Genomic DNA, 14,849 nt, shown 5'->3' with positions numbered 1-14,849 from the left:
GGTAGCTCCGTGGTGGATGTCGAGAACAGCAAATGGCAACGAGAGACTTCTGTGGTGAAAAACGGTGTCGGAGGGCGCAAACATCATGATGACGAGACAGAAAATCCCATCCGACTATGGCATCATGCGAACAAGCAGGCATCACACGGAACTTTATGGTATACATAATGTCTTGGGATTGCGACGCTAGTTGTGCCCTCAGCCGAGGGCTGAACTTGGTGTGCGTCTACAGTACGAAGGAACAGCCCCATTGACGTCATGGTAAGCTCTTAAGGAAGCGGAAAAGTTTCACACCAGTGACGGAAACGACAGCAGCAGTGTCCACAAGCGCAAGGGTACCAAATCCATCGACAAAAATTTAAATAATGTTTGCTGGAAAAATACGAGGATTTAGTAACTATTTATTTCGGCGATGACGCAGTTCGTCCCTCAGGAAATGTGTCATCTAGTTTTCCGCGTACGAACGGCAGGGTCGACAACGCTTAGGTGACAGAGAGCGACGTCGGGGTTATGAAGATTCGCGACTCGTTTAGGCCAGGCGCTCGGGCAAAGAGTATCTTTGTAGCCGCGCGTGTTAAGCACAAAAATCTCCAAGGGTGTAAGCAACGGGTCGCAAGGTGGGAACGGCCAGGCGGCGGCGACAGAAGCGCACCGATTGTCCCGGATAGTCGCAGGAGTAACACATCGGATGATTAGCTGCCTTTTGCCATGCATTAGTATACGTTTAGGCTAGTTGAGATAAATAGATAGTGGTGGCTTCGCAGGTGGCTGCGAGTAAGGAAACAATGGTTGTGGGGGCGGCCTCGCAGTAACCTCCGCATACGTGAAGGACACAGCAGGAAAAATGGCGCTCGAGCGAAAGGCAGACTTTCTGTGTCTTAATCGTCTCTGGCTTGGGGCATAGCTAGGGCCAGATACTGTGCCGGATCGTGCGTGCTAGACAAAAGACAGAGCTGGCGGGTGAACACCTCACATACAAATTCCTTGATCTGGACCCGCATACTCGTTAGGGCCAACAGTCAAGGTTGCAACAGAGTTATCTTGTGCCAGAAGACGTCGCGTGAGAGCGCGTTGCTGCCGTCGTTCGTGAAATTCTGGCAAAGACTTGTACCTTCTGCGACGGCTTGCGGGTCTTTGGCTAGTAACATTCGAAAAGCGCCGTTGGGCCTTGGCTATTCTTATAAGGACTCTAAGGATCTTAAGTGACTTGATTATTCACGAATTTACACGCTCGCACAAATTGACGACGTCCTCAATAAAATTCGTGAACACTTCGGCAAGACTCGTTTGAAATGAAGCTTAGTCAATCATATCGGATTATTTGCAGAACCACTAGTCTGTGACGGTCAAGTAAACAATGACATTGTTAAGCTCAGTGGCATTGCCTCCTCAACGTTTTGATCGTCCGTTCCACTGAATATCGCTGGATCATGCTTAAGTACCACGCTGGGACAGACGATGGCCAGAGACTGGGAAGTACCTTCCCAGACGGCTACATCCGGCATTGTTAACGTTGAAAGCAAGGCGCAGCGTTGTTGGTCCCCCTTGAAGTGTACCCCGCACCTGCATCAAATTGAAAGAGGACGTATTTACCAGTAGCTGCATGGCCACGCATTTTAAAAAGCAGTTTAAGCCAGGAATGTGAGCTGATCTGTCACGCCGGCCCGGCTGGTGGCCCAGAGCTGCTCGCTTTGTCATCTCAGCGCTCACCGAATATTGTCTCTGGTCAACATTACAAAATATACATTTTAGGCTGTTTAGGGGCGATGCTTTTGCTCATTCTATAGCTTCATTACATTCATAGTACATGTCTGATTGACAACTCATTATCATGGCCCTCGCGCTCTGCGGTCCTACATGGTCTTCTTCGCGCCCATAAAACTCATTAATCATCATCAAGTAAGGCTCGTAGTTCCAGGGACCGTATAAACAGCAGTAAAAATTCACTTAATAACTAAATGTCCATTGTTGCACGAGCCCAAAGACAAACAAGAACATCCACGAGCGTGAGCTCTCACCGTCACAACGCTGGTGGGATAAGCGCCGACAGCAGACGTCCTTGTCCGAAAGCGAACGCTCCGTGTTGCCGCTCGTTTCACCTTTTTCAACTGTTCCGCGTCTCCAAAACAAATATCACGTGACCTCTACCACAAATCGCGAAGGAAGACAGCACGCATGAAGCCACCAGCTTTCTCGGCTCTTCCTTGCATGCTCACCCTCATCTTTTTTCTTGTATGTCGCATTACACGCTTTTTTAATGTACTGCCGCTCGTTTTGCTCAGTACAAGGATCGGACCACAGGAAACAATAACAAAATATAGTGCCTATATAATCCATACACAATGCAATAAATAAAAAGTTGTGCTCATCTGCGGGTGCCAATGAGAGGAACCAGGCCATAAAATGAATATTACTGTTATATGTTTGATGTCGAAATCATAACCAACAAACATTCATTTTGTATGACATGCGGCAGCATGTATGGCATGCGGCAGCAAAAAGTATTACCACATACGAGCAGCTGGAACTCATCGGTCGAGTACACCTCGGCGAATAAGCCATCAGTCTCGGCAGCACATGTTCCCTTTGAGGCATCGACACCCCGTGTGATGCTGCCTGTTCTGAAGAAGAAAAGAGGCTCAGGCGTTTTCGGAAACAGGTCGTATTATATATTTCTTCAAACGTGTACAGCAGCAGCTCTTCCCCACGAGGACTCCAGAGAAGGGAGAGATGGGGATCGGGCTGAGCAACGCGTGCCTCAAACAGCACCTAAAGCACTTTGCTGGGGGCAGCCATGGGTGAAAAAAGCTCTTCAGGGTGCAGCGACCGAATTCCACATGTAGTATAACTAACTACCTTTCCTTTAGGTTTTACGCCGTTGTGCGCCGTAGTTTCGCTGCAAATCTGTCCTACTCGAACCGTCTTTTCACTTGACAGCCTAACCGCCAGCCGAAAGGCTGATATACCCGTGTGTCTTTGACATTGTTCGCTGTTCGACCACTTCTAGAAACGTCAAGCGTATAAGATAAACGTCAAGCAGGTAACTTTAATGGTTTCTGAGAGGTTTCGCTATATCACTAGTACCCGCGCGAACCGTTCATAAGAACCAAAACGCCAGGAATAACAGATGTAATGCATCGTACACGTGCCGTCCATGTAGCCATGCAGAAGCGTGACGAAGCCAGCATATTCTCGCCAGCTAGTGCTTTAGCTTTCACTTTGCTCTGTTTCACGAGCTTAAATATGGGTAACCACTTCAAGCAGGCCGGACTGCTGTTTTCGAGACAGGCTCGCATAGCACAAAATTTCGGCAGTAAATTTGGGAGAAGCACCTAGTGTATCGATACGATAATAGCATTATTTCTGTAGAAATCTCAAGTCGACGTTATTCGACGCCGGCGTCGTTTGCCAAGCACCCTTCTATGTGATAGAAAGCCTACGTCTAGTGAAGTGGACCAAAGCGAATTGCGCTTTCATTAAGCGATAACACTGACAGCCCGAACCAACAGTCCAGTAACAACTTTAGTGGCACATGGCACCCTAACTTTGTTTTACTAGAGCGGGCACGTTTAGAAACAAGAGGTTCGCCTAACTATGAAAACCCGACGCGGCACCCAGAATAGTCCTTTCCGCCACTCAAGGCCGGATACAGCTTCCCGCCTTCAACCATTCCCCAAGCAGAGGATTGCTTACAAACAAAGCCACGGTAGATATGACGAAATAGATTAAAGTGATGAAGGCATGCTTGCACCTCTAATGACATGACCTGTAATCAAGGAAATTATAGGCGGTGGTTCTAAGTAATAAAGTTGTCCTTCCAATCATTGTTACATTTTTTAACAGTGTAGATCGCGTAATAACTACCACCCCTAGTAAGATTACCTAGAAACTTCCCTTTCAAGACTAAGCAACTTCTTGCGAGTCTGCAGGTTAACATTTTGCCTTTCTTTGTAATGAGACTTTTACGCATCACAGAAATTAGCTATAACTCTACTATTGGCAAGTTAGCTATTCTCACCTCTAAAACTGTTGCGTGCTACAGTCACCACTTAATGAGGAAGGCGCGTTCAATGTTCAATATTTCGGCCATGTCTCTGACTTCGTGAGGATGGTGAGCCCCTAATATTTAAATTACAAAAATATATATCGACTAAACTCACTGACACTCATTTTGCTTCGGCACACGCGGTAACTGTGTAGGTGCACATATGACGCACTTCAGCATCGCACGTGTGGCGACGCACTTAGAACGAATTATTCCTTAGCTGACTTCCACACAATAAGCATCTATGACATGGGAGTCAATCTGTGTCATACCTGCTCACTGCTACTACTGCCTAGAGACATATGTCTATTAAGTTCACAATTAAGTGTTAAACTTTCAAGGGCGAGTCATCAGGGTCTGTGCGGCCGCAGTTTTCAAACGTTGCCTTGCGGGGCAGACTCACTGGTATGTAATTATCACATGTATGCAAAAAAAGTACACAAACGTTAACGTAAATCTCTTGTACTGTTTCTTGTCTTGCGATGAATCCGCATTCGCGCTTCTAAACACCATAGTGCAGCTTGTAAACATAAAGCGAACCAACCTCCAGCCACCAGTTCTAGCTTCAATTATACAGCTTTCTTCTATATTATAATTCGTTCTTCTGGTTACCACCATGGTCACCAGACATAATCTGCTTATCTTTCACATAACCACAACCTACGTTTACAGGTTCATCGCTGTTCGGGGACGGTTGAAGGCGAGCGCAGCGCTCCGGGCCACCCCCATGCGGACACAAGAGGCAAACACTCAACGAGAGACGCACAACGGCAGCAGTAGCAGCAGCGCTTTTGCATAAAAACACTCGGAAAAACTTTGACACTGTACATATGTTTCTGATATGTATGCGTTGGGACACCAGAGAAAAAAAACTAGAGCGTGGACCGCGAAAAAAAGTTGCGCGGTGGGAGGCGCGCGTATCACAAGGAGGCGTCCCCGGGGACAGGAGGAGGACACGACACACGAGCAGGGCACCGACAACTTAGCGCGCGGCGGCCGTGTTGGGACCGCCCTCCGCGACTTTTGGGATTTTGGGGAGCGCCTACGCGCAATCAGCCCACGGCCACGGAAAGTGCGAGGACCATGAAGTCCTTGAAGTGTAGATACCAACAGAGGTAAGAATGGCCGCAAATTTCGAAGAACACCCGTGTTTAGGTGACTTGGAACAAAGAAGGCATTACATAGAAGTCAAAGACCCGAAGGATTGCACCCTCAAGATTAGCGAGAGGTCGTGGCAACACACGCACTCGCCGAAAGAGGTGTCATGAACGGTTTCATCTGGGTGATGCACCTCCTACATTGGCTGAAATTAGCACCACTTCGATTGGCAGGAAGCCTTTCTTGGTCGCTCAGTGCGTGTCGCCTCTGCCTATTTAGTTCTTTTGTTGTGCTGACTCGAACTAAAAAACCAATTACACATTAGTGCTGCACTGACAAAGCTTCTTATACAATACGTATTCGTAGTCGCTAAATGACTAACAAGTGCTGAACATTGCACTAGCACTAACTATACCAAGGTCGTGAGCCAAGTTGCCCATGTAAATCTTTTGTACAAAAATATACATTGCTTCAGGGGGAATTGGTGTCCGTGCCTAAAGGCGAGCAGTAAGGAAATACTCTAAATTTTCTGCGGGATCAAGCTCACACCATTATGTGCCATAACTGCAATGGTAGGTTAAGATGAAATATTTAAGCAATATGGTGCAATTTTCTAGTGCGCCTGTAAAGCTCATCGAGGTATTCATCATAGCCCTTTATTTTGTGGAGCCTTCAAAGTACCCCTCTTTCCTTCTTCAGATACACATTTCAGATACACATTTTCTTTTTTTTTATTTACGCAGTATCTTTCCCAGGCCATAAGTCTTGAATGTCTGCTCAAGTCACCCATGCTGAAATACTTTATGGGCTCAAGAAAGATCACGTGCGCAATGTGCAAGGCTCTTCTGTAGCAGTGTCTCTTGAGCACGTGGTTAAAACTCTGCTACAATCCATCATCACACGTACTTTCACGATAATGCTACAGACTGATCTTTCAGGCAACCAGAGTTTGCAGTTTTCGTTTTCATCTGTGTTCGCCTTGCACGACACCGCTTACATCCTTTAGAGTTTGGCAGAATTTAGTGTTCTGTGGCACGTTCCGTGGCTGTGACCAATCGCGTATAAGCGCTCCAGAACACAGCACTCTCCCCAGTGCAGCCTGCAGCCATACATAGCAAATGAGCAACTGGATGGCTGAAATGAAATGTCATCACACCCTGTGGTAAAAGGAAGTGGGACCCTGATTACTCGACAACTTCCAGCACGCTATCGCTGTTCTTCATGGCTGACAACAGAGTTCTCGGCGGGTGACATCACAGGGTGGCAAAAAAAAAACAAACAAAAACACGTGCGCCTTGCAGATAAACAAAAGGAAGCATCTCCAAGCGAGGTCGTATACTTTGTCACCAAGGTTGCGATGTTGTGCCCCGTATTTCATGCATCTTCAGAACAAACTGTTATTTCATTTTCTTTCAGTTTCTTTCAATACAAGGCATAGAACCACCAGAAAGAAGATGCTAACATGGTCATCGTCGCCTCGTTTGTCCTCGTACTTCTGTACGTCGTGCCGCAGTGATCAGGTAGCGTTCCTGACTAAACTCTTTCTGACGAAAACTTGCACTCTGACGACCCTCACTCCGTTTAGGATAGACCCTTTTTTTTTTACACAAGTAATTTAAGCTGCTTTTGAATTTCACCCGTCCACATCACACGAGGTAAGCGAAGGTGCTTTTTTCTGTAAGGTTCGCTCTAGACTATCAGCGCACGTTAAGTTACAATTCGGACCAAGCTGCAGCGTAATAAATGCACCCAATTTAGCAATCTCCTCATCTCCACTTTTGTGGTCCCGCGCCCACAAACGATAGCACATGGCAGGACAAACAGAAATGCGTGTCTCTGAGGCCGGCTGCCCTGACATCTCGGTTCGTCCTTGTGCGTAAAACCACGTACGTTTTCTTGAAACGCGCATCACAGATCTAACTGTCGAATTTAACGTGTTTAAGTACTTATCCATGAATTAACAATGCTCTCAAGACACGGGGGACAACTGCGCACCCTGATGTAATCGAACAATGCAAATGCCACCACCAGCAACGCCGCCCGGGCGAGATAACTCTCAACGTGCGCGCAAAAAGCAAGAACGCCCGTTAATGCATACCGCACACATCAGTTCGGCATGCTTACACCACTAAACACAGCATCATTTACAGCCCATCCTCGTTGGTTACCACGAAGTTTCTCAAAAACCTTTTCCTTAAGCGTCCCTCTAAAGCAAGCGACGTATTTTACTCTCACTGATGCACAAAATCTAAAATGCATCAAAACTTGACTCTCATTGGCTTTCTTGGACGGGAGGCGGGAAGAAAACGAGAAGACAGCACTTTCTGCTGTTTCGGCTAAGTGCCTTAAGTAACAAAGTTCAAGTCATCTCTCGGTGCGCAGGCCGAAAGAAAGCCAACAACCTCTAAAATGGACTAGTTTACATGCCTTGAGGTGCAAACGACTGCAGAACACTGTTTTAAGGCCTTATTCTTTACACAAATGTTTGTTCTTTTTTTTGTAAATATTTAACCACTGTGGAATTCGACTTCGATTCCTCCATAACACAGAACCACATGCGGAACTGAAACTTCAAGCGTCAACAACTCACTCCCGCCCCAAAGCGGGCATCACAAATGGCTGAAAACGTGGCTGAACACCTTGTTCGTGACCTTCACACGTGCCGGGGTGCTTCAACCCATGGCCCAAGCCTAAAACAGTACAAAGTAGCGTCACTTCACTGGCCGTACATGTCGCATAGCCACACCTAGTATAACCGTGTTTAAAGAATGCAGCGAAGAATCTTCGTGCGACGGCCATAACCATCGACCTACTATCGACATAACCAACCACCGAGACCTGAAGGAATACTGGGGCCCAAATGGTGCAAGTCTGCGGATGTGATGTAAGCTTTACACCTGCATGCGGTACTTTTTGGACTCGCATTTAGATCACACTCTTGAGACCGTACCTATCGGCCATCCTGCTCGAATACATTATTTTTTCTCGAAATAAATATAACCAACTCTAGTTTAGAAGACCCGTTCCACCAAGCGGTGAAGATCCACGGAAGGGACGTCGATAAATGGGTATAAGACCCAAGTAGCACGCGTATTTCCCGTAGTTTTGCCGGAATTGAACGGGCGAAGTGTAGTCATAAGCCTCAGTTCAAGTTTTCCCAGATCTTCCCTGTCCGGTTCATCTGAAAAATACTACAAGAATTCACCAAATGCATGTAGGTTTTGATAATATGGTTGTTATATACTATGGATAAAAATATGACAGACAACGCGGTGACAGTGCAGTCAGGCAGTTAGAGAGGCTAGTAGAGCCCGAAAAAACAAACATGGGCCCTCGCAGGTTCCTGCTCTTCGTTTCTCGCAGGTGACGAATGCTAATCTGTTGACAGCAAAGCGAAGAGATCAGCCACTTGAGAGCTCCTGGCGTCGTCCACACGGCCTCGTCACTGCGATAGTGCACTGCCATCACGTTGCCCTCTGCACCTCTGAGTAGTCTTGTCGTAGGCTTTGCGTGACTTTACCTTCAAGGATGACCGTGCTACGTTCTAATCCGTCTTTCGCCAATTGCGCGGGCGATTGAAAATGCGTTTCGGCTCTTCGGTACCATTTCCTTACGGAAGTTTACGTATCCTGCGGCGCCTATTTCCGCGAGGAAATGATCTACGACTTGCTTCTGTTTTCCTTCAGTGTCACCCTGTTCCACGCAAGACGTGGTCCTTAACTGCAGTCTCTATGATCTCATGCACCCGCAGGAACGCCGCGGAAGTGCGGTTTTGGCACGAAGCTACCACACATTAGTTTGCCCAAAACTGTCGCACCCAGCTGTAGCCGTCTTAATCTCGAATGCAATTAGGATTCCTCACTCTGCGCATGTACATCAGGAGTAGTGCGCTGCAAACTATTCATTTTTGCCTGCAGTGTTCACTACGTCGTGTTAAATTAATATCATTATCGTCCGTTTCAATACCAATCGTAGGTGCCATTCGTTGAAAGCCCCGATTCTTCAAGTTTCACACTGCAAGGCCCGCAATCAGCCGCAGAATGCTCTTACCAAAAAACTTCCGACCGCATCTTACACCTGCCATGGTTCTCGTGTGCGAATGCATCTGTTTGCGTGAATACAGAGCTCATGAGGGAGCGTTGCGCTTCGACATGGGTGCTGCCACATGTTTCGCAGGTTTCACAAATCATTCGTCTGAAGACCTACTGAACATAACGCTAGGAAATGCTGTAGAGCTGCAGTGAAATTGTCGCTAGCACTTGTACTGCTATTTCAAACAGCTGCAGATGGTGCACCTGCCAAAGGCCCTGACTTTGGTGACGCAGCAAAAAAATAAAAAAAACGAAGGAGGATAGAAGCCAGGTGGGACTCTATCGAAATGAATAAAACCTACCTAATCAGCGCTCTGTGCGCTTCTTTGCCATGTAGATTTATATTGCTTGCCTGGCAGACACCATGACGAACAGCTGTGCTCTCAAATTTAAGATAAGGTGACTGGCGCTTTCGAGGTACATTTTTGGTAGTAATGATAGAATTCGCGGAAATAGGTAATCGCGTACTGCGCAACAACAGTGTTCCTAGATTTATCGATTAATCTTTCGCTTAGTCTGGAAGCCATCTACATTTATAATCTATTGACTAATCATCGCTTCTATCGTGGGTGTTCTTTTCTTTGTTCTAGTTATTTTATTTTATTTGCGCTGCTTCTTCACTATATCAAGGGCTGTGTCGCTCGTAGCATACTGTACTGTCTTTTTTGTGGCTGTTCTCGATGTAAAGCAAGCGTACTTTTTACATCACCATTTTTACCAGGAATAACCCTCGCCCTGTACCAACTGCAAGTTATTTCACAAGAAGAAATAGAACGTGTAGATCCGCGGGCGTCATTGTGAGAGTACGCTGCGAAATTTTAAAAGTGTTTTTGGCAACGCTAGAAATGAACTTAGTGTACTCCGGAGCAAAACTTTTCTTTCTTTTTCCAAAGGACGACTTACGTTGCATGTATCATGCCCTAATATAAATTGCCAATGCCCGCAGCTTCTTTTTCTTCTTAAGTATGCAGGGTTTTTCAAACCAAGCAGCGATGTAATCAGCATAAACTAGTACAGGAGATGGCAGAAGTGTTTCAGACACAATATACCGGCACATTCTAGATCTCTCAACGCTATTGCGAATTCTGTCAGCTGTAACAAGCACACTTCCGTTTTGAGAACTGGTCGTCCTCAGTGGGCCCATCCTCGGAAAATAGGGAATGACTGAACAAGGACAAACTTGCATTTGAGTGATAGAGTAAACTGCTCATTTCTTGAAAACGAATCCAAATGGCAGCTATTAGCAGCAAGCACCGGGTGCAGCCAGAGTAAGTGTTGCTGCTGTTACGGCCTGCAACACGGAACTGTATTCCTCGCTAATCATGCGCGACGCGTTTCTTAGCAGCGAGAGAAAAGCTATCGAGCTGTTTGTACTTCAACATTATCTCGGCCCTGTGGGGGCAGTCGAGACCAATTTCTGGCAGCCTACCACACCAAATGACAAATCCTGGCCGAAGATGAAGCCAGGCCTCTGCAGTGTGGCGACGAGTTACCATGAACGCCCCAAGCGTTCCTTTTTTTCTCCTCCATTTCTGTCTGTGCATTTGTTCGCACGCTTTTGTGTTCACTGAAGGCATACTGCACGTTTGAAATCACGAGGATGCCTTCCGCCTGGTATGACCTCCACAGAAATGCAGCCCCTCTATTCACGCGAAAGCAGCTACCCATCAGCACGCTCTCTTCGGAGGAAAACTTTGTGTGCAGAAAGTGCGGTTACAGAAAAAAAAGTGAAGCACGTTCGCGAGGATGGTTTTTAGAACTAGGGATTCCAGTAACGAGTCTGAGATCGTGGATTTGCAGAGATAAAAAAGGAGATCAAGAAACACACGCCGAAACCATTGGCGTCATTCCTTCTGCCTGTAGCGGTTCGTCGAATGCACCTTCGAGCAGCGAAACGATGCCAGATAATTCTCTGACATCCACTTTGTCTAACGCTCAGTAGAAGGTAATGTCTTCACTTTGCAGTTAGACGCACAAACGCGTCTCAACGTGGGACCCATCTGACCGAGCCAGCTTTCAGAAACTCATTTTCCGAGAGTCCCTCGGGAGCTCAAGACTCCTGCCACTTATGGTGGCTCGCATTTTCCATCAGCTCTTTAGAAACCATGTTGACAATACAGAAGACCCACGACTCGTGTCACAACGACGGCAGTAGCGCCGCCGGTTCTCTCCCACCGACCAGTGAGCTCCGCGCCCGCACGGCCGCTACGGCAGCGGCTACGGATTCGGCTGGAGCGCGTGCCAGCGGGCCACGGCCCGGCGAGGGTTGGCCAGCATGTCCTTCCAGTGTCGCTGGCCTTCTTCGGTGACGTCAGCGCCGCCGGGTCCGAGCTGGAAGCCGCCCAGCGAGGTGGAGCACGAGACGCCCGACGAGCCGTGTCGCCACACGTGCACGCACAGCTGGGCGCGCGACAGCTGCTCCTCGGAGACGTCGAAGCTCAGCGCCTCGTTCCAGGCCGGCTGGGCGGTGCCTTTCTTCACGCTCGTCTTGCGCTTCTTGGGCTTGCGTTCGCCGCAGCTCAGGCTCACCTTGACGTACGTGTCTGCACGCGCGTGGGCGGCAAAGCGTCCGTCAGCCGCTGGCAGAGCAACGATGCCTGCCCCTCCAGCTATACTGGGAGTTCGAAACTAAGCTTTATGGTACTTTTCGAAATCGCCTGTGGCAGGTAGCATAATGGTTATCGTTGAGCTGGGTTATTCGAAGAGGCCGGCATTAGTAGCAGGAGAAATCGAGACACATATTCAACTAATTAACAAAAATCCACTAGTTAACTTCTTAATTAATTACTTGACGACACATACTGCAATTTGCGAATTGTAGCCAGTGCAAGACGCATCCATTTGAAATGAATTTCCAGGTTGACACCAGTTTCGAGATATTATTTCCCAAAGTGTGCGACGAAATACATGGGCGTTCCGGTTACTTTTGTGCTTGAATGTATAAAACAACATTGTGGTTAAAAAGTAAGTAGACCAACAGCGCATTTTTAGGGCTAGTTTGATGGCGCATATCTCCATACTGATGTCATTCTGGAAATTATTTCTACGTGCATGCGCTTGACAAACTCACCGGCTACAATACGTAAATAGTAATATGTGTCGTAAAGTAATTCACTAAGAAGTTAATTAGTGAATTTTTGTTAATTAGTTGAATATGTGTTTCGACTTCTCGTGCTACTAATGCCGGCCTCTTCCAATAATCCAGCTCAATAATAAGAAATATTCTATCTGCGACAAGCGATTTCTAAAAATACCGTAAAGCTTAATTTTGAACACCCGGCATAGAAAACCCGTGTGTTGGGCTATTTCTAGCACGTAAAAATGCGTACCACATTCTGTTTCCTCAACGATATTAAACATTGAAACTTTTGCCCCATTATTAGCCTTTGAGTGATCGGCGAGAATTGTCTTCGCCAAGGCGCAACTGCTTTCCGCAGCAGCATTCAATGTACGCGTAGCTCTCAATGAAAGTGGAAGATGGTGAGCTACGATCCTCTTCCACTTTCATTGAGAGTGTGGCAGGGTGAGCTACGATTCAGCTACGCGCATCTGACGCGATTGACATCCCTACTTATCGTCATTGTCTATTTCAGACGTACGTTTTACGCTTAAAGTTCGGCAGTGTCCAAATATTTTTATCTTCCTCCATGGCAGGCTACACACTCCACTAAGAATGCTGTTTAAGTTGCACTGTGGGCGAACTCCCACGTTTACATAAAATGAGAGAAACAATACAATTTTAAAGATTCACAATCGCGAATCCTCCAGTTGCTTCTACTCCGGCCAGGCCTTGAGATCTATGACACAGCCGTATGACACGGGTCATCGGAACGTCGAAAAGCGTGGCTCGGCGGGTTAGGTGGGACACTATTCGTCCCACATTTACTTGTGACATTTCGAGGACTTCCTTAATGGTCGCCGCGTTTTGTCCTGTAAGCTTGCTGCTCCTGCCCCTGTTATAACCAACTATATCGGCACTCACCAGGTTTGTCCTTGGAGTCGGGCACCAGGTTGGCCGCCTTGAGCACCACCACTGTGAGTCTCCCCGCTGAAGGCAGGTAGCTCAGAGACAGCAGCAGCTCTGGCCAGTCGCGCTTCGCCTGCATCAACAGGTTATTCGTTTACGGTAATATACTCGCAGGCCTACTCGCAAACGTAGGTCAAGGACACTGACAACAAAATCGTCAGACAGACCAGTTGGCGTGTAATCACTTTTATAACGGCAGTGCGGACACAGCGCACACAAAATGAAAAGAAAGAAAGGAGAGAGCACTCGCTTGCCCCGGCAACTATTCATCCGAAGTCCCCTTTCGCATATAAACACCAAACACCACCACGCAATAAAGTTGCAGTATAGTCCCCTGAAATGAAAACACACATGCGCACAACAGATAACCGACAGTCTATTAGATTAACAGAATGAGTGTGGATTAGGGAAGAGAAACATTATCTAGGAATACCATTATCTAGGCATGTGATGTGATGAAATTAGCAAATTTTCAAGCGCGGGAGAGAGAGACAATTCAGACAATACTGGGGTAACTGGAGGTCACATTGGGAGATCCCTTCGTCTCGCAGTTATTCTAAATTAACCGATGAACCAAGTATCCCTTTTTGTATATTTGTGCATTGTAGGTCTACTCAGTTAATCTAAAACTCAATAATCACCCGGTTTGAACAACAATCGTTTTTCCACAGCTTGACGGGGCTGTCATTGCTACTCAGCTGTCAGCTACTCATTGCAGTAGCTTTTTGTGACTGCTCCTTTCTGTCGTGAAAAGACAAATAAAGCAAATCAAATCAAATCTAAGACACGCGATCTCAATGTTCGCGCTGCAACTGCTGCTGTACTGTGAACGTTGAAGTGTAAACGTGGTAATGCCAGTGTTTTCTTTTTATCTTTGTTCACAGCATACGCTGCTGTGAACCTCTCAGCCAAGTTTTGCAGTTGTGCACGGCACGCAAGCGGAGCACGACGTCACCTTTCTCTCAGACGCCCTTTTTTAACAGCGAAGCTATTTAAGCCAGCCGTAATTTGCGGTGCGTATCAAGAAACTACTAAGAAAGAAAAGAATATTTCTTGCCGAGGCGGGATTCGAGCCCGCGTACCACCGGTCCCAAAGCGAGCGTCGTAACCATTAGGCTATTATACAGCCACGCTTGTAGAACATGCATTTATGCGAACCATATGATTGCGTTCGAGCGTCGTCGTCTACGTCCACAGATGGCGCGTTCATACTCTCATGCTCTGCGAGGTGAAGAGGTTTTGCGCGCTATGAGAGCGAGAGAGAGAGGGAGAAAGACGCATTCAGGGAGCGGGTTCCTAGGATCGCGGTGTCGGCATTAGAAAGTGGCGTCGGTGTCGCAAGCTGCGCCATGCAACGCGCAGTGATGGCCGTAAGTCCGAGACGCGCGAAAAGAAATTATCATCATGAGTAATAAGATGAAAAGTTCGCGCGCAATTTCGGAAAATGCTGGGCTACGATCGCCCAGCTTCGCTGTTTCAAGCGTTGCGCGGCCGAGTGCAAGGTCAAGCGTTTTTTATTGCGATAGCAATTATATCGACACTTCAACCGGATTTCTGCCGTCGGCGTCGCCGTCGCCGTGAGGTTCCC

The 14,849-nt window shown here is 47.2% G+C and overlaps 1 protein-coding gene across 1 annotated transcript in view; it reads right to left on the bottom strand.

Annotated features, from left to right (window-relative positions):
• Positions 1-2,646: 2,646 nt before the first annotated feature.
• Positions 2,647-14,849, bottom strand: part of LOC119465245 (synaptotagmin-5) — a 54,771-nt gene continuing 42,568 nt past the window's right edge. Inside the window, exons 6-7 of the mRNA XM_037726037.2 lie at positions 13,217-13,334; positions 2,647-11,777 (exon numbers count right to left, since the gene is read on the bottom strand). Coding sequence (XP_037581965.1) covers positions 11,452-11,777; positions 13,217-13,334 — 444 coding nt within the window. The 3' untranslated portion in view covers positions 2,647-11,451. The remainder of the gene's footprint in view (positions 11,778-13,216; positions 13,335-14,849) is intronic.

The sequence above is a fragment of the Dermacentor silvarum genome, chromosome 9, assembly GCF_013339745.2.
Source record: "Dermacentor silvarum isolate Dsil-2018 chromosome 9, BIME_Dsil_1.4, whole genome shotgun sequence".
NCBI classification, from domain to species: Eukaryota; Metazoa; Arthropoda; class Arachnida; order Ixodida; family Ixodidae; genus Dermacentor; species Dermacentor silvarum.
This window is presented reverse-complemented; position numbering and strand designations above follow the sequence as displayed.